General features: G+C 40.1%; 1 protein-coding gene across 3 annotated transcripts in view; it reads left to right on the forward strand.

Moving 5' to 3' along the window:
- The window catches only part of Virma (vir like m6A methyltransferase associated), a 57,926-nt gene that overhangs the window by 17,117 nt on the left and 16,196 nt on the right, over positions 1-24,613 (forward strand). For all 3 annotated transcript variants that reach the window (XM_060385999.1, XM_060385997.1, XM_060385998.1), the window contains exons 5-15: positions 3,170-3,338; positions 4,607-4,729; positions 5,628-5,900; positions 9,312-10,452; positions 11,636-12,124; positions 13,790-13,944; positions 15,772-15,854; positions 19,878-19,971; positions 20,109-20,653; positions 21,158-21,393; positions 22,379-22,631. In XM_060385999.1, coding sequence (XP_060241982.1) covers positions 3,170-3,338; positions 4,607-4,729; positions 5,628-5,900; positions 9,312-10,452; positions 11,636-12,124; positions 13,790-13,944; positions 15,772-15,854; positions 19,878-19,971; positions 20,109-20,653; positions 21,158-21,393; positions 22,379-22,631 — 3,561 coding nt within the window. The remainder of the gene's footprint in view (positions 1-3,169; positions 3,339-4,606; positions 4,730-5,627; positions 5,901-9,311; positions 10,453-11,635; positions 12,125-13,789; positions 13,945-15,771; positions 15,855-19,877; positions 19,972-20,108; positions 20,654-21,157; positions 21,394-22,378; positions 22,632-24,613) is intronic.

Raw genomic sequence — 24,613 nt, forward strand, 5'->3', positions numbered from 1 at the left:
CTCACAGAGATCTGCCTGCCTCTGCCTCCCAGAGTAACAGGCGTGTGCCCAGCTAAGATTTTTTTTAAGAGATTTATTTTTAAAAATTACTTATATGTATCTGTATGTGGGTATGTGTATGTGAGTGTCCCCAGATGCCCCTGGAGCTAAACTCATAGGCAGTTTATGAGCTGCTTGATATGGGTGCTGGGAATTGAACTTAGGTCTTCTGCAAGAATAGTACTTGCTTTTCTAAACCACCTCTAGAGACTTTATTAAAGTTTTTAAAATATACATACCTTTCATATTCTTTCATGTTAATATTTGCTGTATTTCTTTATGCACCAAATGCCACTTGAAATCTTATAATGGAAGATCTGAAAGGCAGAAATAATGTGGGGCAACTTAGCTTGAGAATTAACTCTAGAGTATATGTATTTAACCCATTGCATCCTGTTTATACAAATTTATCTTTATCTTTTTATCTTTCTTCCAATAGGATTCCTGTTTTGCTTGTTTTTATTTATGTATGTTTTTAAGGATTTATTTTTATTTTGGGTTGTTGGAAAGATGGCTCAATGGTGCCCTTGTAGAGTCCCTGAGTTCAGTTCCCAGCCTCCGAGTCAGGTGGCTGACAGCCCACTGTCAGTCCAGCTCAGAGGGTCCATCTGCTGCTTCTGACTGAAAGAACACTGCACTCATGCGCTTTCGTACAGGCAGACACACTAACTAAAGTAAAATAAAATCTCCTTAAAAAAATATTTTGTGTGTGTGTGTCTTTGTTTTATGTGTTTATCTGCATGAGTGTATGTCACCCACGAATGTGCTGGTAGCTGTGAAAGTCAGAAAAGGGTACTGGATTTTCTGGAGCCAAACTTACAGGTGGCTGTATGTCACTTTATGGGTACTGGACTCCAATCTTGGGTCTTCTGGAAGAACAACAATTGTTAACACTTCAGCTCATTTTTTGCTTTTTTAAGACAGGCTCTCATGTAACTCAGGATGACCTCAAGATTATTAAGTAGCCAAGTATGGCCTTTCATTTCCTGAACTTCCTGCCTTGTCTCCTGCCTTGCACCACACCTGGCTTTGCAGTGGGATGTCTGCTCAGAGTTGATAATTAGTCCCTGGGTATAGTCTGAGCTTTTCTCCAATTTCCCTGGAGAGTCCATTAAGGAGAGTAATGATTTCTTTTATCCTGTAGTGCCTCCAGAAGGGGCTTCAATGATACCTACTACTTCATCTTTACCTAGGAAGGTGGTAGAGTGGCAAGAGAATTGAGGAGTCAAGGGCTTTGGTTTCTAGGGCAGGTTGTCCATTTTTTCTTTAATGTAAAAAAATGAGTTAATCATTAAAAGAATTTGGAAATGAATAAAAATACCACACACCAAAATTAAACAGACCCAAAGTCTATATGTCACAGTGAACTTCTATACCGTTAGCATAGGCATTTGGAACAGGAGCTCTAGAATTTCACATGAAATTTTATGCTTTTGAGTTTTGTGTGTGTGTGTGTGTTGCCCTGGCTATCCTGGAACTCCCAAAGTAGACCAGGCTGGCCTCGAACTTAAATATCCACCTGACTCTGCTTCCTGAGTGCTGGGATTAAAGGTGTGCAACACCACTGCCTGCTAAATTTTACACTTTTAATAGCTAATAAGTACCACCATCAAAACTAAAAGTACCATGATAGAAATAGAACTGAAAACAATTAGCTTTACATCCTCTTTCATAATTCCTGCTCACCAGCTGCACTCAGCCTCTGCCTAAGCACTGGGTATCCATCAGGTCCACACTGCCATGCCCAGCTTGAGTGCAGGCTGTTGTTCAGACATTGTTAACAGTAATGTGTAGAGCTGGTGATTAGGTTCTGAAAAACCTAAGTTGCTGTAGTTACTTAGTTTATAAGGAAATAATGAAGACTAATGGTGTTGGTAGTCTTTGCTCTTTTGGGTCAAAAAAAAAAAGCATTTAAGAAAGACAAGTTTGCTGGCCAGTAGTGTCATACACCTTTAATCCCAGTACTCAGGAGGCAGAGGCAGGGGGATCTCTGAGTTCAAGGCCAGCCTGGTCTACAGAGTGAGTTCTAGGACAGCTAAGGCTACACAGAGGAAACCCTGTCTCAAAAAACCAAAGTTTATTCAGTACTGCAAGGTGTGTGTGGCAGGGGTGTTGCCAGTGGGCTAGATAGTAACCTGAGTATCACGTGCTGCTGAAGTTTCCTTGTGAGAATTATTTCCTGCCTGGGTGTTTGTTAGCATGTAACATATACCCCCAATTTTGATGTGAGACAGTTTATAGACCATTATCATTCTAGAGACTGGGCATACTTTGGGCTGTTTACTTCCATGACTCTTACCTAGCTTCATTCTTAGTCGTCTTCTCTTGAGAGTTTGTTCATGTACTTCGAACACAGTTGACATGAACTGTGGACATGGACTTAGTCTTAGCCTGGGACTGTGCTGCAGGGCCATGCAAGTCTTGCCTAGGGGTGACTGTCACCAATCCTGACCTTTTGAGTTGTCAGCAATGCTTGTATTTATTTTAATTAAAAACATTTATTTTTAGCCAGGTTGTGGTGGTGCATGCCTTTAATCCTAGCACTTGGGAGGCAGAGGCAGGTGGATCTCTGCGTTAGAGCCCAGCCTGGTCTACAGAGCTACTTCCAGGATAGCCAAGGCTATACAGGGAAACCCTGTCTTGAAAAACCAAAAAGAGAAAAATGCATGAAGGCCAGAAGAGGGCATCAGATTCCCTGGAACTAAAGTGGATGGTTGTGAGATGACATGCATGCTGAGAAATTGAATGTGGGTCCTCTCTAAGATCTTTCAACTGCTGAGCCATCTCTGGCCTCTTTTTATTTACTTTTTTTTTTTTTTTTAATTTTTAGTTATGTGTGTATGTGTGTATTGGTGCTTGGATATGTACACCTACAGCTGAAGTGCAGTGCCTGTAGAGACCAGAAGGAGGCACCAGAAGCTAGTTACTAGTAGTTGTTAGCCTCCTAATGTGGGTGGTGGAAACCCAACTTAAAGCTTTCGGAAGAGCCGCAAACTACTAAGCCAAACCTCCAGGTCCTTATGCAGTGCCTTGAAAGACTTTAGCTGACCCATAAACTAATTTACTATCTCTTTGTTTTGGGCATATTAAAACATTAATGTGAGATTTTTTTACCTTCTGTAAAAATCAGGTAAATACTGATGGTCTGGTGCTAAGAGGCTGGTACAACTGTCTGACCCTGGCAATATATGGATCGGTAGATAGAGTGATAAGCCATGACAGAGACTCTCCACCACCTCCACCTCCACCTCCACCTCCTCCTCAGCCACAGCCGACTTTGAAAAGGAATTCAAAACATGGTGAGAGTTGAGTTGTTTTTCCTAGTGAAACTGCTATGTTCTTTTACAGCAAGAAAAGCTGATCCAGAGCGCTTTTCTACTTTCTCCTCTAATCTTGTGTAAGATCTGACATATTTGTCAGTCTCCTTGTAAGATGTTATTTCTATTTTCTTTCTGTCTTCTGAGGAGTTAGCTCGCTTGCCTGCTTTTCAGATGGGGGTCTTAGATTGCAGCGCCGACTGGCTTAGAACTCACAGAGGCCTGCCTGCTTGAGTGCTGAGACCACAACTATGTGCACTGCACCTGGCCCTGGCCCTGGCCCTGGAGAGCATTGTTTTGTTTGTTACTATTTTGAGGCAGGGTTTCTCTGTGTGTAGTTTTGGACGTCCTGGACCTCCGTTTGTAGACCAGGCTGGCACAGAGATCCGCCTGCCTCTGCCTCCCAATTGCTGGTATTAAAGGCGTGCACCGCTATCGCCTGGCTTCTGGAGAACATTTTAAATAGTCCCAAAGTTGGTTGGCTGGCTTTTTTTTCTTTCTTTGTTTTTGTTGTTGTTTTTGTCCCTGTCCTTTTTTCCTTCCTTCCTCCCTCCTTCCCTCCTTCCATCCCTCCCTCCCTTCCTCAAGCCCTCCCTCCCTCCCCACCTCCCTCCTTCCCCCCTCCTTCCATCCATCTTGTGCTCATTAAGTAGAAACAAGAACAGTGAAGACCTTCAGTGCAATTGAGTGATTTTCCTACCTTATCCAGGCAGCTAGGCTCATCTCTCTCAGCATGTCCCCTGTACTCCTTTGTAAATACTGATTGTTGTAAGGTGTTGAATTTTGAAGAGTCTGCACTTAAGTGTTCTTAAGTATTTTTACGGTGGTTGCACAGTTTTTTTCATCTTAGTCTTTTTTCTTTTTGTCCTTTGGTTGTTTTAGGACTGGGTCTCACTATGTAGCTCAAGCTTCTCTCACTATGGCCTGGGGCCGTTAGGGTCCTCAGCCTCCTGAGTGCTAAGATGACAGTTATGTCCACTGTGCCCACTCTCTTTTCTTACATCTTACTGCTAAGCCTAGTTACTCTTTTATGTTACTCTTTATTTTTTTTATTTTTTTTTAAACATTTTATTCTATTTTGGTGTGTGGATAGTTAGAAAATCTAGATTTCTAGAAGTTTTATTAAGTCTCCAGGCAGGAAAAGTTTGTATTATCATTCAGGTTTGAGGATAGGTTCAGATTATAAAGTGTTTTTGTGAGTTCATTTCAGGGTCCTTTACTAATTTGAACTTCTTGTTTCCCCTGTGTAGCTGATGGTGAGAAAGAAGATCAGTTTAATGGAAGTCCTCCAAGACCCCAGCCACGAGGACCAAGAACCCCTCCAGGACCTCCTCCACCTGACGATGATGAGGATGATCCTCTGTCTTTGCCAGGTGTAAATTCTGTGCTAGGAGCTCCTCCCACCCAGTAGTGATATGTGGTGCTTCTGTTTTGTGTGTTTAGTTTTTCGAGACAGAGTTTCTCTGTGTAGCCCTGGCTGTCGTGGGACTCATTCTGTAGACCAGGCTGGCCTCAAATTCAGATATCCACCTGCTTAGCCTTCTGAGTGCTGGGATTAAAAGGGTGTACCACCACATACAGCTCAAGTGGTGCTTACTAATTAAAGAAAAATGTAAGGTTATCACGTCTTGATGATTTTCACCTCTCCCCAAGCTCTCTCATCCTGTCAGGCAGGTGTTCTTTGTATTTTTCCTATTTGCTGAGTACCTTTATAAAAATAAGAAAGAAAGAAAGAAAAAAAAAACTTAGTTAATTTGAAGCTATACCAAGAATGCTTTGAGAACAGAGTATTGATGCAATATAATAGTATATAGCAGTTAAAAATAAGTAGTACGTATTGGTAAAAAAAAATTCAGCTTACTAATTTAAAAACTAAGAAAAATTTCATGTATACTGCAGTACATAAAATATAAAATCTTGTACTTTATTAAATAGTACAAGAACTTATATAGTGAATACTATGAATGGGACTTATTTTTATTTTGAGTCAGGGTTTTGCGTAGTCTAGGCTGGCCTCATTTATATAGAGTTGAGACTAGTCTTGGACTCTTGATCTTTCTGCTTCTACATTTCAAGTGCTAGGATTAGAAGCATATGTCACCATCATAGCTATTAATCTAGTTATTAATCTACCATGTTTTTTAAAAAAATGACATTGTCAGCTATATTACCCAACATGTATTAGGTGGCTGTGACATGACAGTCCCCATCCTACAGCCTTGTGCTATTTAAACCATTGAATAATCTGCCTTAAATCTCCTTTTTTTTCAGTGTCTGGTGATAAAGAAGAGGACGTTCCCCATAGAGAGGATTACTTTGAGCCCATTTCTCCTGATCGGAATTCTGTCCCCCAGGAAGGTCAGTATTCTGATGAAGGGGAAGTAGAAGAGGAACAGCAAGAAGAGGGAGAAGATGATGAAGATGATGTGGACGTAGAGGAAGATGAGGATGAAGATGAGGATGACTGCCATACAGTAGACAGTATCCCTGATGATGAGGAGGAAGATGAAGAGGAAGAAGGTGAAGAGGATGAAGAAGGTGAAGGTGGGTAATGTTAGCTGGGACTTTTAGATTTTAAGTACTAGGTGCTAACTGTGATTTTTGAGCATCACAAAGTTAATAGCAGTGAGAAATGGGTTGGACAAGCTCTAAGGGTCTTGTAGTTTGGTCTCAAGACATAATAACAAATGAGGTTTCTGTCTCTTCTGTCCATTATTCTCTGTCAGCTAACTTTCTTAGGCAACAGCATTAACCTCCTCTTTTTAGCTTGAAGTGCTTGACTCTCTCATCTCCCTGGGGAGAGGTTTTATTTGGTTTATGCATGAGTTGCTACTTGGTACCATCAGTATTAGCCAGGGAAGCAGGATCTAAAAATAGGCTAGGCCAACTTTCTAAAGATAGATGCCACAGAGATACTCTTAACAAAGTGCTGTGGTAGTTTTACAAATTTGTCTGTCTGGATAGCTCAGTTAGAAGTGTATGTGGCTGAATGGTGCAATTCTTTGGTTAGGTTTTGGTTTTCCTTTAAAAGCAAAAAGTGATAATTAACGCAATTATCTTTTAAAAAATTCTTGATTTGCCAAGAAATGACACGCAATACTAAACATTTATACAAAATGACAATTTGCCCTGGCTTTAAAAATAAAATAGTGAGGGTTGTTGTGGAATTACAGGGGCATTTATGAGTTAGATCATTACAACAATTTGTAAATGTCCAATAATTCTAAAACAACCCTCACCCTCACTATTTTTATAAGATAGACACATAATTAAATTCTAAGTGATACTTTTTTTAGTTTCCTCCAATCCAAGCTTGCCAGGTGATCATTTTTAGATTTCTTGTGTATGACTGGCAGATAGTCACAGTAGTTTTCTTGGGCAGGAAAACTTGGCAGAGAAGGCAAGAATGAGCAGGTTAACTTGACCAAACAAGCCAGACATTTGAGAGTCAGATACATAGAGACTCATCTTTTCATGAGTGTGTTGCTAAGGGTAAGCAAAGGAGTGTCAGGAGAGGCCTGGAGTCATTTTTTTGGAAACATTCTTTTTTCAGCTATTTTTGAACATTTTTACTTTTTTATAGGTAGGCAGGAGTATTGTTAGGAAATAAGACCTACCAATATCTTTGTCTTTAGTTCTGTTTTGATACAGAGGAAAAAAAAATCCTGCTTATTTTGTGATTAACAAAAGAGACTTTTTTTTCCTTTCAAGACAGGGTTTCTCTGTGTAGCCTTGGTTATCATGGAACTCACGCTGTAGAACAGGCTAGTCTCCACCTGCCTCTGACTCCTGAGTGTTGAGATTAAAGGGGTGTGACATCATGCCCAGCTAAATTTATATTTTATTTTTAATTCTGTGTATGTCTGTGTATGGGTACGTTCACAAGAGTGCAGCTTCTCAAAGAGTCCAGAAGAGGGCATTGGCTCCTCTGGAGCTGGAGTTACAGGTGATTGTGAGCCAGCTAATAAGGGTGCTGGGAACTGAACTCTGGTCCTCTGGAAAAGTGGTGTGAGCATCTCCTCAGCCCTCTATAGTATATCTTCCTGAAAAGATGTCAGCTTGTAATTACATTATTCTCTTTCCTTTTTTATGTTTGCATGTATGTATGTTACGTGTTTGAGAATAGGCACATGTGTGCTTATCATAGGACAAACTTAGGTGTCAGTCCTTGTCTTCTAACTTGAGACAGGAGCTCTTGCTGTTCGTAGCTATATACTCCAGGCCAACTGGCCTGCAAACTTCAGGGATGTTCTTTTGTCCACTTCCCATCTTGATAAAGTTGCACTGAGGTCCAGCCTTAGGTGGGTTCTGGGGTTTAGGTGGGTTTTGAGACTTTAATGGAAATACTTACCAACTGACCCAGTTTTCCTAGCCCTCCCATCTGTGTTTCTTGTCTGTCCTCTCTGTCTCTCTCTATGTGCGCATGTGCGTGTGGAGACCAAAGTTAACCATTTGGGTGTCTTATTGCTTTCTCATCTTATTTTTTTAAAACATGGTCTCTGAGTTAACCTGGAGCTCACTGTTTTGGTTCAGCTGGCTAGCTAGCTACCTCCTTTCTCTGCGCCCCTTGCCCTCAGTGTTGGGGTTACAGATGCTTGTCACTGCACCCTAGCATTTGCATGGCTTCTGGGTAGCCAGGCAGACCCTGGTGCTCATGTTACACAATCCCTGCTGAATCATTGGGTATCAGAGCCCAGATTCTTACGCTTGAGTGCCAGACACTACCAATTGAGCCATCTCTTCAGTCTCCCTTCCCCCTTTTTTGAGACAGTCTTTTTTTAATACTTGCTTTTATTTTGCATGTACAGGTATTTGCCTGCATGCATGACTGTGTCCTGCATGTGTGCAGTACACAGTAGGCGACTGGACGGCTGTGAGCCGCCTTGTGCGCACTGCAAATGGGACTTGGGTACTCTGGAGGAGCAGCAAGTACTCATGACCTTTGAGCATATCCCCTGCCCTGGGACGGAGTGTTGCTCTGCATAGCCCATGCTGGCCTGGTACTCCGAGCAGTTCTCTCGCCTTCTGAGTCCTAGGATTTCCATGCCTGGCTTGTAATAGTCTTACTTATCTTTATCACTTTTTTTTTTTAATCTTTAAAATAACCTTGGGCTGGATGTGCTAGCACAAACCTCTAATCCCAGCACCTAGAAGGCAGAGGCAAACATCTCTCAGAATTCCAGGTCAGCCTGCTCTACATAATGAGACTTTGTCTCAAATAATTATAAAAAGTAATTAAATAGAATTGAATTAAATCTTGGACTTGCTAGATGGCCCAAGTAAAGGGACATGCTGCTGAGCCTGATGACCTGACTTCCATCCCCAACACCCACATGGTAGAAGAAGTGAACTGCCTCATGCTAGCTGTCCTTTGATCTGCACACGTGCTATGACGTATACCTCCAACCCCAAATAAATAAAAGGAATTGATAAATAAGTTCATTTAAAAAAATCTCTGAAGAGGCTGGAGAGATAGCTCTGTGGCTAAGAGCATGAAGTACTCTTGTAAGGAACCAGGTTTGGTTCCCAGAATCCCCACTGGGCAGCTCAGAATTGCCTGAGGCAGCTGCCTGAGGCACTCAATCCAGGGGCATCTGACACCTCTGGCCTCCTTGGGCATTCATGTGCAAAATTAAGAATAATTTAAAAATTTAAGTGTCTCAGAAGGTTAAGCTTAATTTCTTCCCTTCTAAGAAAGGCATTTTTGTTATTTTAAATTTTATTTCTTTCAGGAAAAGGTGTCATCACAAAATGAATTATGAAGCCCAACAGGCATAATGGAAAAATTAGTAAACTTCTCCATAATTATCCCATTACAGATTTTAAGTATTGTCAGTTTTTGTTATGAGTGGATTCACAATGCCTGGTTTATCATGAAACAAAGTTATTGATCCAACGTTCACACAGTAAATAAGAGTGCTGCAGTACTTCAATACTGTTTAAATTTATTTTCAGGGGATGATGGTTACGAGCAGATCTCTAGTGATGAAGATGGGATTGCTGACTTGGAACGTGAAACTTTCAAGTATCCGAACTTTGATGTTGAGTACACTCCGGAAGATCTGGCGTCTGTCCCTCCTATGACATATGACCCGTATGACAGGGAGCTGGTGCCACTCTTGTATTTCAGCTGCCCATACAAAACTACGTTTGAAATTGAAATCAGTAGAATGAAGGATCAGGGTCCAGATAAAGAACATTCAGGGGCAATAGAGGCTTCAGTGAAGTTGACTGAACTGTTAGATCTGTACCGTGAAGACAGGGGTGCAAAATGGGTAACAGCTCTAGAAGAAATTCCAAGTTTAATTGTAAAAGGGTTAAGCTATTTGCAGTTGAAAAACACAAAACAAGACTGCCTTGGCCAGTTGGTAGACTGGACAATGCAAGCTCTAAATTTACAAGTAGCCTTTCGCCAGCCCATAGCCTTAAATGTCCGACAGCTCAAAGCCGGCACCAAGCTCGTGTCTTCATTAGCAGAGTGTGGGGCTCCAGGAGTCACAGAATTGCTACAAGCAGGAGTGATCAATGTATTGTTTGATCTCCTATTTGCTGATCATGTCTCATCTTCCCTTAAGTTAAATGCTTTTAAAGCTTTGGACAGTGTCATTAGCATGACAGAAGGAATGGAGGCTTTTTTGAGAAGCACCCAGAGTGAGAAAAGTGGGTATCAAAAACTTCTGGAACTCATACTATTAGACCAGACTGTGAGGGTTGTCACTGCTGGCTCAGCTATTCTTCAAAAATGCCATTTCTACGAGATCTTGTCAGAGATTAAAAGGCTTGGTGACCATATAGCAGAGAAGACATCAGCTGTTCCTAACCACACTGAACCTGATCATGATGCGGATGCTGGACTGGAAAGAGCAAACCCAGATTATGAAAATGAAGTAGAAGCCTCTATGGACATGGATCTTTTGGAATCCTCAAATATAAGTGAAGGTGAAATAGAAAAGCTCATTAATCTCTTAGAGGAGGTTTTTCATTTAATGGAAACTGCACCTCATACAATGATCCAACCGCCTGTTAAGTCTTTCCCGACAATAGCACGGATCACTGGCCCTCCAGAGAGGGATGACCCGTACCCTGTTCTCTTTAGGTAAGATATACTTGGTTTTGGGAAAGACATTTCACAGATAATTGGAGGTAATTTTATGTGGTGATTTTTTTTTTCTGTTCATATGCTGTACATATAATACATGACTATTTGAGGACATTTGATACTTCAAAATGGGTGTTCAGTAGTGAACTTGGAACTACATTACTCTTTGAGCCTATATTGTGTTGGTCTTTAAAGCTGAATTAGGAGCATAGATGGTAGTAAATAATAACAGTGCTTGTTTAAACATCTGCATAAGGAAAATAAATGAACCAGCCCGCCTCCTAGGACATGGTACAAAATGATGCCATTGGAAGGAGAACCTCTGTTCTGTGTAAACTCTTTCTCTTTACTATTCCTGTACATTGTAAGTTAAAATCAGTTGTTGCCAACATAATTTTGGGGTCGTGACAATGTATCTTTGATGTTCATCATTTGTGTCTGTCATCAATCTTTCTAGTTATGTGATAATATATTTTTCCTGTTGTTAAAACCTCATACAATGATCCAACCACATAGGTTTTTACTAGCACACAATAGATTTTTACTTTTGCTTTAACTTTTGAAATGACTTTTGGCATTTTGCTTGTAATTTTTGAACTAACAACAAATGGAAAGACAGACCTTTTGTTATTTCTGTGAATGGTTTTTATCTTGTTTTGGTAGTACTTGTCTGCTCTAGAATCTGTAACTGGCCATTCCAGGGTTTAGCTGAAGTTGTCCAGATAGCTGTCTTACTTTCCCTAAAACAAAGCCCAAAGTTTTGTGTGTAAGTTCTGTGTGTAAGTACTGTGTTCAAGGCTATCCAGGTCTACATAGCAAGTTCCAGGCCAGCCAGTGCTACTCAAAAAAGGAATAGTTCTTAGATTTGGTGTTGAGGGAACAAAAAACTGAAAAAACTGAATTCTATGTTTAGTAGTAACTATTAAACATAGAAACAAGAATCAGAAGTACTCATCATAGGTAAAGAGAAAACCTGTAACCAGTCATTTCTTGACGGTCTGTTGAATATTCAGAACTTTCATTTGACACCACAGAGAAGAGTTGGTACTCACATTGTAATAATTAAGAACAATATTTCTGTAATTAAAGCTGTTCATATGTTTACTTTATCCAAGCTTGTGGTTTAGAATGAAGGCGGATGTTTTGCCCCTACCTGACATGTGTCACTTGGCTTCCACAGGTATCTTCACAGTCATCACTTCTTGGAGTTGGTTACCTTGCTTCTGTCGATTCCAATAACAAGTGCCCATCCTGGTGTCCTGCAAGCCACAAAGGATGTTTTAAAGTTTCTTGCACAGTCACAAAAGGGCCTTCTCTTTTTTATGTCAGAATATGAAGCAACAAACTTGTTGATTCGAGCTCTGTGCCACCTGTATGATCAAGATGAAGAGGAAGGCCTTCAGTCTGATGGAGCTGATGATGCCTTTGCCTTGTGGCTGCAGGACTCAACCCAGACTCTGCAGTGCATTACAGAGCTCTTCACCCACTTTCAGCATTGTACAGCCAGTGAAGAAACTGACCATTCGGATCTCCTGAGCACCCTCCACAATCTTTATTTGATTACTTTTAATCCTGTGGGAAGATCGGCTGTTGGCCATGTTTTTAGCCTGGACAAAAACCTTCAAAGTCTCATTACTCTAATGGAGTACTATTCCAAAGAAGCCCTAGGGTAAATTTTCTACTTACTCCTTAAAAAATCTCAATTCCATTAGGAAACTAGATCACTAATGGCTTAGTTTCTTTATGAAAGAAGTCTCTTTGGCATGTATGTATGTATATATGTATGTCTTAAGATATATATATATATACATATATATATACACATACACGTATCTGTATATAGAGAGATACAATATCTTATAACATGTGACTTGCTAATTAAGCATGAGAATAACAGGAATCTCTTCGATGTGGCTGGTAAGCAATTCGGTGGGCTTTATCCAGCGTCTTTGAGTTCTGTGCTGGCATTGAGGAAGGTTGCAGTGGGAGAACCCTATCCCTGTGTAGAAGGGAACCTTAAAGCCCAGTAATAGATACCTTAAGTGTAGTGCCCACAGTCTTTTACTATTTGCTTGCTAAAGCACTCACAGTGTTCTCATTTTGAAATTGCTTTGATTGAATTGGGGGGGGGATTGAGTAAGATCATGATAGTGAAGAGCTGCCCAATAGGGCAGTGGATTTTAGCATGTGAGAAGATAGACTTGCTCTCTTCCTTGCTTATGTATAGAAAAACAGAAAAGAATGGGCACTTTCAGGGTGTCATGGCCATAGTGTTATGCAAAGCAGTAGCATACAGGTAGCTAGCTAGCTGTCTTCGTGATGGAGACTTGGTGTAACTCCTTGTATCTATGAAAGGCAAACTGCAGCGGCTTCTCTGCCTGGCTGTAGTATAGCTTAGTATATCTGTGAGGACGGTAGATGATCACATTTGCTCTTCTTTTTCAAGGTTAGATGAAAATTTCAAAGGAGGCCAATGAAGTATACTTTTTAATATTCATTGTTAATGAAATATGTTTGTTACTATTTCATTGTTCATTTGTTCTTGTTAATTTTGCTTTTTGCTGTAATATTTATGAGTTTGTTTTAATGAGTGGTCTCTCCTTACCTGTGGGTCCTGTTTCTGTAGATTCAGCTAACAATGAATCAAATATACTTAGATTGCTTTAGCATGGTGCAGCATACCTGTAAATTTGAGGGCAACTTGGTCTACAGAATAAGACCCTATCTCAAGGGGAAAAAAAGCAAGGGAGAATGCATCTGAGATGGTGGTGCATGCCTATAATCTTAGTATTTGGAAAGCTGAGGCAGGAGAATTGTGAATTTGAAGCCATCCTGAAATCCTTTGCTACATAGTGAGTTTCAGGCTAGTGTGGGTCATAGAGTAAAATTGTTTGCATTGAACATGTACATGCTTTTTTTTCTTGTCTTTATTTTTATAAACAATGTAACAGCTAGTTGTATAGTATTTACAGTATGTTAAGTATCCCAAGTAGCCTGGAGTTGATTTAAAGTAGATGGGAAGATATATGCATATTGTGTGATACTGTGCCATTTTATATAAGGTACTGCTGGCTCCACGGATTTTAGCTTTCTGTAGGGGTCCTGGAACCATTATTCCATAGAGACTGAGGGACGTCTGTTATTAATGCTCATTTCACATGAATTGAATGTGAAGTGTAAAACCTGGTTCTTTATTTTCAAGAAGTTAGGTGATGTCAATAATGTTGGATTATAAATTTCCTTAATCTCTTTAAAACAACATACAAAAATGTTTAAAATTATTCCTGAAAAAGTCTTTTCCCATCCCACATTTAAAAACCTTATTTTATTTCAGTGATTCCAAGTCTAAGAAGTCAGTAGCTTATAATTATGCATGCATACTTATTTTGGTGGTGGTTCAGTCTTCCAGTGATGTCCAGATGTTAGAACAACACGCAGCATCTCTCTTGAAGCTTTGTAAAGCAGATGAAAATAATGCTAAATTACAAGGTATGGGATCTGGAGTTATTTTGTAACATTTGTGATACATGAAGAGAAAAGGCTGAATTTGTGTAATTATTGCTTTATCATACTTTTGTGTACGTTCATGTGGGGGGAGGGTTGCATGCATAGGTCTTGAGGCTAGAAGATGACATCACGTGTCTTTTTTCAACTACTGTCCACTTTTTTGAGACAAGGTCTCTCACTGAACCTGAGCCTGCCATTTTAACTAGACTGGCTGGCTCGCAATCCCTGGAGACACATCTGAGTGCCACACCAGTGCTGGTGTTACACTGTGACATCTGTTCACACTGTGCCTAGCTTTTGCATGAGTATGCAAGATCTGAACTGAGAGCCTCATTTTTGCACAGCAGGCACCTGGCCCATACTGATCCAACCCATTTTTAATTTCTTGAGTTGCCTTTTAGGAAAAAAGTGTATCAAACTTAAGGTTTAGCTGGGCGTGGTGGCACACACCCGTAATCCCAGCACTCAGGGAGGCAGAAGCAGGAGGATTGTTGGGAGTTTGGGGCCAGCCTGGTCTACAAAGCGAGTTCAGGACAGCCAAAGCTACACAGAGAAACTCTGTCTTAGAAAACAAAACAAAACAAAAACTCCCAAAACCTTAAGGTTTTATTTAATAAAGAGTTTTAGAATATAGTTGAAAAGGTTTGCAAGTGCCTTCTTTTTCCTAAAGTTCTGAAAAATAGCAGTCTAGCTAGTCAGGATAGACAAGCAGTGAACATGGACAGGAGAAAGTCCAAGTTTACTTTTTGGTCTGGTTTTGTGTCTGCATGTATTGCTATACTTAGATGTTTGCACTGTTGTGAGTTAACTTACAACACTACTGTTGATTAGCAGGTTGTGCTACTTTTAAGAGTAATTTTAAAATCACAAAATAAGAACTTGACAAAATTGGGCTAGTGATACAGCTCAATGTTCAGGTACTTCTCTGGCACACATGACAATCAGGTTTTACCTAACTCAGAATCATACACACACACACACACACACACACACACACACACACACACACAAAGTAAAATATCTTGTTAAAGGAGGAAGGGCTACTCAACAAAATGTCTCTTCAAAGCTTGAGTCTACTAGAAATAAATTATATATATATATATATATATATTTGTGGGGAGATTGGAGGCAGTAGTAAAGATAGGTAAATAAATACTGCATTATATTAGTTTAAAATATTTATAAATCTTATTTTAGTAGTTTTATTACTATTGCAAAAAATTCATTTTAATTAGGCAGACTGGATAAGCATTTAAATATTTAAGAAACTCAAATAAGCAGTAGTCATCACTGAGTTTTGAATCAGCATAGTAGGTCTACATTTTCATGTAGAAATACATGTAAAGAATTATATACAGGGCTGGAGAGATGGCTCAGAGGTTAAAAGCTCTTGCTGCTCTTCCAAAGGTCCTGAGTTCAATTCCCAGCAACCACATGGTGGCTTAAAACCATCTATAATAAGGTTTGGTGCCCTCTTCTGGCATGCAGGTGTTATATGTAGGCAGAACACTGTATATATAATAAATAAATTAAAAAAAAAAAAGAATTAAATACAAAAAGTGGGCATGATGCCACATGCCTGCAATTCTCCCATCTGGGAGGTTGATGCAGGAAGATGATGAGTTTGAGGCTAATTTGGAATATAGCGTGTGACATGGCTTAAAACAACGACAAAAAAGAATTAGACAGTTTATTCTTTTGTAAAACCTAGATGATTGGAATGATTGCAGATGTGATGTCTTCCTTTGGGGAAAATTTGTTATAAAGACTTGTATTTAAAAATACTATGCTATTCTTTTTGTTTCTAAGAACTTGGCAAGTGGCTTGAACCTCTGAAAAGCCTCAGATTTGAAATGAACTGCATCCCAAATCTAATTGAATATGTTAAACAGGTGAGTAAAGTTAAATGTTGTGAGACCTGATGGTGTAGTGCTGAGACTGGGGTGACTTTCTAGATAGCGCAGAGATCACGGCCTTGATTAATCTCTTTAATTTTTAGATTTATTTGTATTTTTTGTTCATGTGTATTTTGCCTTTGTGTATGTCTGTGCACCACTTGTTGGTGTTTTGGGAGATGAGGAGCCTCTGGGTGGATGCTGGAAGCAGAACCTGGGTCCTTTGCAACAAGTGCTCTGAGCCAATTCTCCAGCCCCCATCGGTTGATATCTTTAACTTTGTAGTATAATATTTCATACATGGATGTAGATATCATGTGCATGATGCTCTGTTTAAATTGCCTGATACTCTGTATGGAGGTCAGAGGTCAGCTTGTGGGAGTTGGTTCTCTGTTCTACCATGTAGAGTCCAAAGATGGAACTCAAGACTTCAGACTTTTTTGGAAAGCACTTTTACCTGCTGAACTGTCTCCTAGGCCCTACAGAAAACTTAAGTTAAATGCTAATGGTAGTCTAATTTTAATTAATGACATAATTTAACTCTGACCATTTAGGTGAAAATTGAGAATGCCACTTCCAGATAATTCCTGTGTGGACCAGTTCTGTCTGTTGTTAATTTTGGATAGTGACAACTTTGGTTGATAATTAAAAGTTGAAATCTCTAATGTAAAAATCTGTGATTTGTAATAGTAAAAAAAATAGTAAAAAATTCATGTATATTCCATAATGAGAAATATCAGTTCATTCATTTGGATCAATCATTAATTTGGAAGAGTGTTTTTTCCTCCTTTTTTTTTTCTCTTCTTACTTGATCCAGTGTGCAGCATAGCAAGATGGGCTGAAGGCATACATATGAACATTGTAAACTACATCGCTGTAGACTGAACTGTCTCCTGCCTTTATGTTAGCAGATGAGTGCTGTGTGTTTTTGTGTATGAGAGGCTAAGCTAGCGTGGTTTTGCAGTTGTAGTATGTTACTGAAGTAATTTATGTGTATTGACCAATGTGTTATTTTCAAGTAATAGCAGAGTATTGTTTAGGACTGTGCTTCAGGTCGTCCAGTTTTAGTGGTGCCCCCATGTCTTCTTTCTACTCTTCTGTCTGTTGAGAATGTTTTTGTAGTGCGGTGGTGGAGGTGCACACCTTTAATCTTAGCATTCAGAGGCAGAGGCAGGCTGATCTCTGAGTCTGAGGCCAGCCTGGTATACAGTATGATTTACTCACACAGGTGGACCTCTGTGAGTTCCACGGCAGACAGGGCTATGCAGAGAAACCTTGTCTCAAAAAAGCAAAACAAAAAAGTAATATTTTGTGTTTTTTTTTTCCTTTTATAGACAGGGTCTTGCTGTCTAGCCCTTGCTGGCCTGTAACCCTGTGTAGATCAGGCTGGCATGGAACTGCCTGCCACTGGGATTAAAGATGTGTGTCACCCAGCTTGGCTTTTAGGAATATTTTTATATCTTTAATGATATTGCATTTTCTTTAAAGATTTAATTTATTTATCATGTATACAATGTTCTATTTGCATGTGCACTCGCATGCCAGAAGAGGGCACCAGATCTCACTATAGACGGTTTTGAGCCAACAGGTGGTTGCTGGGAATCGAACTCAGGACCTCTGGAAGAGCAGCCAGTGCTCATAACCTCTGAGCCATCTCTCCAGCCCTGCCATTGTGTTCTTAATAGTGGTGTAAATTATATGTGAAATTTTCTTGTTTTTTTTTTTTTTTACTTTCATTAGAACTTAATGTTCTGTAAACTCAGATTTGTTGTATATTCTGTTTATGTGGACATGGTAGAGAGATTTTTGATGATGTGTGCAGTAACTGTAAAGTGACTTGAGTTAAAGTATTTAAGTAGTAAGAAACTTAACTAGTTCTAGAAATTGCATTACATAAGTCTTTTGTACACTCTAGAAGTAAGGGCAGAAGGATCAAGAGTTGAGGCCAGACTAGGCAGCCTGGGCTACATGAGGTCCTGTCTCAGAAAACAAAAAGGAAAGAAAGGAAATTAAATTATGTCCAATAACTGAAAATTTTCAACTGTGCATGGTGGTGCATGCTTGTCATGTCAGCACTGGGGTGGCTGAGGCAGGGACTGCAAGTCTGCAGCCAGCGGAGCCTCCATAAGAGGAAAACACTGTCTGCAGCCAGCGGAGCCTGCACAGGAAAACACTGTCTGCAGCCAGCAGAGCCTGCACAGGAAAACACTGTCTGCAGCCAGCAGAGCCTGCATAAGAGGAAAATACTGTCTGCAGCCAGCGGAGCCTGCACAGGAAAACACTGTCTGCAGCCAGCGGAGACTGCATTAGAGGAAAACACTGAAAACACTGTCTGCAGCCAGCGGAGCCTGCATAAGAGGAAAACACTGTCTGCAGGCAAAGCAGTGCTGGGAGAAGCTCAATTGACAGAGTGCTTGCCTGGAGTGTAGAAAGCCCTGACTTCCGTTCCTAGTACCGTGTGAACAGGGTGTGGTGGTCTACACCTGTAAGGACCCTAGGTCAGAGTTATCCTCAGCTGTGGGTCAAGCGTGAGGCCAGCCTGGATCTGGTTCTAGAGCTTAGGCTGGTCTCTACCCACTGAGTGCCAAGAGCATAGCTGCGCATCTCCACATCCTCAGGCAATTCACATCCTAAGATAATTAAACACAGTTGACCCAGTATTGAAACTTGATTTCCTGTTATCTCAGTAATTTGTAGAACTACAAGAAAAAAGTTAAGGGAAAAGGACAATGGAAAATAGAAGCATATCGAGAGTGGGTTTTTTCCCCTTTATTTTTAAAGCATATACCCTGGGGCTTAGAAGTTGGAATACTTTAAATTATTAATGTAAGTTTTTTCAACTTATAAATTTATTTACAATGTTAGTCCGTGAAAGCTACAAAATGTAAACAAAACTAATTGGTGTTTGGAAACAAAATGTAGTCAGGTATTAAGTACAAAAAAATTACATTTCTTGTACTCTTCTTGATGTCTGCATTTAAAAAAAATGCTATTTTGTCTATACATGTTTCAAGATTTCCTCTCAACCTTGAAAGAGGTTTAGTGACTGTGGGGCTTTTAAAGTACAGTCTGACACAGTGATGCACATATGTAATTCTAACCATGTCTGAGGCAGAGGGAACAGAGTTCAAGTCCTAGGCTATCCTGGGCATGTCAGTGAGACCTGCTCTCAGAACCAAAACAGCAGCAACGAAAACCCCAACACAAAGAGCTCACTTGTCAGCACAGACATTGCTTCATTTTTTAAGACAAGGTGACATTAAATGTAGATATAGAGAAAGTTATTTTAAATTCTTAATACAAAGAGTCATGGGTTTTATTTACTGCTTTGTTTTAGTACTTGAAATATGCAAATATGTTACAATTTCATTTTCTGTACATAATAACATACAGTACAAATGTACCTATGATGGGGCTGGAGAGATGAATCAGTGGTTAAGAACAACTGGCTGCTCTTCCAGAGGACCTAACTTCAATTCCCAGCACCCACATGGCAGCTCACTGAAACTCCAGTTCCAGGGGATCCAACACTCACACACATACATGCAGGCAAAACACAAGTGGACACAAAATAAAAATGAATAAATCATTAAAAAATTAAAAAGGAAAATTTTATAAGGAAAAAAGAAATTACTTAAGGTGAAATAATTTACATAAATTTTTTTTAGTACTAAGGTTTTTCTTTTACGCTGTGTCCTTTCTGTTTGTGTGGTTTTGAAAAAGGACAGGTGTTGTTTCTAACCTTTGCTGCCTTGGCACTCACTGTGTCACCCAGGGCTGCCCTCAGACTCGCCACTCTCCTCCCTGGTTCAGCCTTCTGAGTGCTAACGTGGCAGGTATGCACGAGCACACCTAGCTTTCTCAGGGTTAAAATGCACAAACTCGCTAAAGTGTAAACGGTGTGTGCTTCAAGCCTTGTGCTGAGGATTAAACTTAGGCCCTGCACACGCAAGCACTTAGTCTGCCTCTAGAAGCCTGTATTTGTGACTAAGTTAAACTTGTCTGCTTTTGTTTTTAAAGAACATTGATAACTTGATGACTGCAGAAGGAGTTGGCCTTACCACTGCCTTACGTGTTCTCTGTAACGTGGCATGTCCACCACCTCCCGTTGAAGGTGATGTAATTAACATACTTTGAAACTGCCATACTCTAAGCTTAGTGTAAATATCATTTATTAAGTATTCCAAATATTTGTGATTATTAGCATTGAGTAATTATGCTTTTCTTATTATTTCCTTATCCTATGTAAAGGTCAACAGAAAGACCTGAAATGGAACCTTGCTGTTATTCAGCTTTTTTCTGCTGAAGGAATGGACACCTTCATTCGGGTTCTGCAAAAACTGAACACTATTTTGACGCAGCCCTGGCGACTCCATGTGAACATGGGCACTACCCTTCACAGAGTTACTACTGTTTCAATGGCGCGCTGCACGCTCACTCTTCTTAAAACTATGCTGACGGAGCTCCTGAGAGGTGGATCCTTTGAGTTTAAGGACATGCGTGTTCCTTCAGCGCTTGTTACATTACACATGCTCCTGTGCTCTATTCCTCTCTCAGGTCGTTTGGATAGTGATGAGCAGAAAATTCAGAATGATATCATTGATATCTTATTGACTTTTACACAAGGAGTTAATGAAAAGCTCACAATCTCTGAAGAGACCCTGGCCAATAATACTTGGTCTTTAATGCTAAAGGAAGTTCTCTCTTCCATCTTGAAGGTTCCGGAAGGCTTCTTCTCTGGACTCATACTTCTTTCAGAGCTGCTGCCTCTTCCCTTGCCCATGCAGACCACGCAGGTATCACTTCCATATCACATGCATCTTATAATGACTGCAGTAGCTCCTTAGGTAAAGCCAGGGACACTGGTCAGTCCAAGCAAGCCGTCCTCCTCCTCCCCAGAGACAGAGTACTGAGTTGAGGGGGACGAGACTGACGCGAGTTACAAATGTGGGGTAACTTTAAATACCTTTTGTGAAAGTGAGTTTTATTATGTTGTCATGTATACTTGTACTTACATTTTTCTGTTACTTCAAATCGTTTTTCTCCCCTTTATCGTGTTTTAGAATTTGCCAATTAGATTGCTTCACCAATGGACTTTGTTCAACTGACTGCCAACCTGAGAACAATAAGTTTCTTTTTTTAGACCTGTTGGATTCAAACAATTGTTGAATTGTGTAATAGCGAATTATGTTTTGAGCATGCAGTAAAGGTGTTCTTTTTATAACAGTTCTTCCTGAACAGTTTTGTGACTATAATAAATATTAAAAATCTATGTACATACACTTATACTTTTTTAACAGGTTATTGAGCCACATGATATATCAGTGGCACTCAACACCCGAAAGTTGTGGAGCATGCACCTTCATGTTCAAGCAAAGTTGCTCCAAGAAATAGTGCGTTCTTTCTCTGGCACAACCTGCCAGCCCATTCAACATATGTTACGGCGTATTTGTGTTCAGTTATGTGACCTTGCCTCTCCAACTGCTCTTCTGATCATGAGAACTGTATTGGATTTGATTGTAGAAGACTTGCAAAGGTATTTTTATTCCACCTTAAGAAGTTTTCTTCAAGTTGCTCTTGACACAGATACCCTCTTTTACCTAGTTTGGAAACTAGGGCTTAGTAAATCCACATAACATATGGATGTGTAAATATACACACATGCACACATGTATGCATAAATTAATATATGTAAATTATTTTCTTTATCATATATGTCATGTTGAAGGTCTTGGTTTGGAGATTTATTTTACTTATTTCATTATTACTGTGTAATACTGCATGTGTGCATGTACATGCTCATATGTGTGTGGTCAAGACATTATATAGTTGCTTTTCTCTTTCCTTTACATGGGTTCTGGGGGTTGGGCTCAGGTCACTAGGGTTGCGCCATTAGTGCCTTTGCTTGATGAATCACATTCTGCCCCAGTTTTGCATTTGTATTTACTTATTTTTAATTTTATTTATTTAATCACTTTCCAGCCCTGATCCCGGCCCCCTCTCTCCTCTCCTCCAGTCCCACCCTCATGCCTCCTCCCCCCATTGTCTCCTCTCCTTCTCAGAGAAGGGGAGGCCCCTAAGGGGTACCAACCCATCCTGCCACCTCAAGTCCCAGCAGGACTAAATGCACCCTCTCCCACTGAGTCCAGACAAGGCAGCCCAGCTAGGGGAAAGGGATCCAAAGGCTGACAACAGAGGCAGAGACAGCCCTGCTTCCATTGTTAGGGGACCCACATGATGCCCGTGTGCACATCTGCTACTTTTGTGTGGGGTGTAGGTCTGGCCCAAGTTTGGCATTTTTAAAAGGTGAAATATAAAGAACTCCTCTGACTTGAAGTATATTATTGAAAATCTGAATTTATAAAATTTTACAGTGACTGTAAACTTCCAGAAAAATCATTCTATCAAAGGAATGAGGTGTATATTTTAGGCAAAATTTGTGTGAATCTATACATAGAAATATTAAGTAATGCCTTTAAAGTCAAGAATTTTGTTCACTGAGTATATTAATTTTATTTCAGCACTTCAGAAGATAAAGAAAAACAGTATACTAGTCAAACCACCAGGTTGCTTGCCCTTCTCGATGCTCTGGCTTCACACAAAGCTTGTAAATTAGCTATTTTGCACCTGATTAATGGAACTGTTAAAGGTGATGAAAGATATGCAGAAATATTCCAGGATCTTTTAGCTTTGGTGCGGTCTCCTGGGGACAGTGTTATTCGCCAGCAGTGTGTGGAATATGTCACATCCATTTTGCAGTCTCTCTGTGACCAGGTACTCACAGTTTTTTATTGTCAGTGTGTGTGTGTGTTAATATGTGCTTAAGTACTTGTCTTGATGCAAATCTTGGCTGGTAATAGTAATAGTAACAGCTTTCCTGGCTGTAGTGCTCCTGGGTTATCTCAGGAGTTTGGTAAGTGGCCGAAAAGCAAGTGATTTGGTGCATTGTAGGTTTCTTTGGCTTCTTTGTTGGGTCTCTGAGGAGATTTTTCCTTTTGTATTGCAAACCTGGGTAATTGCTTTTGTGATAAATTTTCAGTACATTTTATAGCTAATTATAGTTACTGTAGTACTTCCCTTCCCAATTATATTAGAATATCCCAAGGCATTATTCATTTTTAGAACTTTGATTTTGGTTAATACGTTGGTCTTTTGTTAGGATAACTTTTTGAATGATTAGTTTTTTGAGACTGTGTGTTTTGTAGCCCCCGCTGCCCTCAAACTTACTAGGTAACCAAGGCTGTCCTTGAATTCCTGATTTTCCTCCCTCCATCTCCCAAGTGCTAGGATGACAGTGTGTGCCACCGTGGCTACTTCATGCGGATTGCACGTGTCAGTGCATTTTAAACTAGTCAGCATGCTTATTCCAGGCAGTCGTCAGATGTGACTTTTTTTCCCCAGACAGAATATTTTCATTACAAGCCTGTGCTGGATTCCAAAAGTGCAGTTTAGTTACATTGAGGACTCAGGAGCTTTTTTGCATGTGGCTTGCTTTCAGATGTGGTAGGCTGTAGTTGTGGGCCTGGAGGAGAAGTGTAAGGCCCCTGTGACTGGTTCTTAAGTTCTCATGTTCTGTCCCTTGACTACTGACCCCTTGCTGCCCTCTCCTCTTAGACTTCATTCCAAGCTGCCTTTTTTGTTCAGGTCTCATTACATTTTCCTTCTGGTGCAAATCTGTGTTTGAATAGCCCTGAAGGCCCAGTTGGCTTCCAGAAAGTGAATCCTGGATGTTTGGTTAGGAGTAGTTAGCTCAACTTGCTTAATATTGGAAAGCTTGAATTTTAAAGGTATAAAGGTAGAAAGAGACATTTATTGAAGATTGTGCTTAAAGTTTGTTCGCTCTATTCACCCCTTTTTATAAAGCTTTGAATTCCAATATTGATAAGTGTAGTAAAATTTCAGCCAAAAAATTTATTTCTAGAAGCCTTTATAATCTAGAAGGAGTATACATTAGTGAATAATAGACTGATTTAATGTATTTTATGGCCAAAGCCTTTTTACCATTTTAAAATTAAAACCATGCCAAGTTGAGTTCCTTATAAAGGCCATTCTCTCTTTTATTGTTGAGTATGTCTGAGAATTTCATACACACATGTAATGTGTTATGATCAGGTCCACCCCTCACCTTCATTACTTCTCCTCCAGTTCACCCTAGTTCTAACTCTGTCTCTTTACTGCTATTGTCTCCCCAATTTTATATGTTCCTTTCTTTTTTTTTTCCTAACCCGGTGAGTCTACTTAGTGCCCCAGCGTATACATGGGTAGAGAGCTCTCTGCCAGGGCCACATCCCTGGAGAAAACTGAGTCTCCCAGGAAATGGTGGCCAGTCCTCTGCTCCATCCTCATCTACACTCCTGCTGTATCTGTGTCCCATCTTCGCATCTCATGTAGTACTGTGCTCCCCAGGCCGCTTACTTAAATCCTCTTTTCCCCTTACACAGCCCCCTTTCTAGTTTCATGATCTATACCACACTCACTCCCATAACGACTGACATGGAATCAAGAAGCTAGGAAACACACAAGAGAGAACAATGGTGGCATCTGTCTTCTGAGTCTGAGATTTAAAAGCTAGGTAGATGCCAGAAAGTATCTTGTGTGTTTGTTGTTAGGCCCATGTAAGTCTTCCATCCTTGTGAAAGACAATGCTAAACTATTTTTCTTTCATGCAAATGGAAGATTAAAAGGTTTGTTTTGTTGTCTTTTTTTTTTTTTTCTCCAACAAGATTTCTCTGTGTAGCCTTGGCTGTACTGGACTC

The sequence above is a fragment of the Meriones unguiculatus genome, chromosome 6 (assembly GCF_030254825.1).
Source record: "Meriones unguiculatus strain TT.TT164.6M chromosome 6, Bangor_MerUng_6.1, whole genome shotgun sequence".
Taxonomy (NCBI): domain Eukaryota; kingdom Metazoa; phylum Chordata; class Mammalia; order Rodentia; family Muridae; genus Meriones; species Meriones unguiculatus.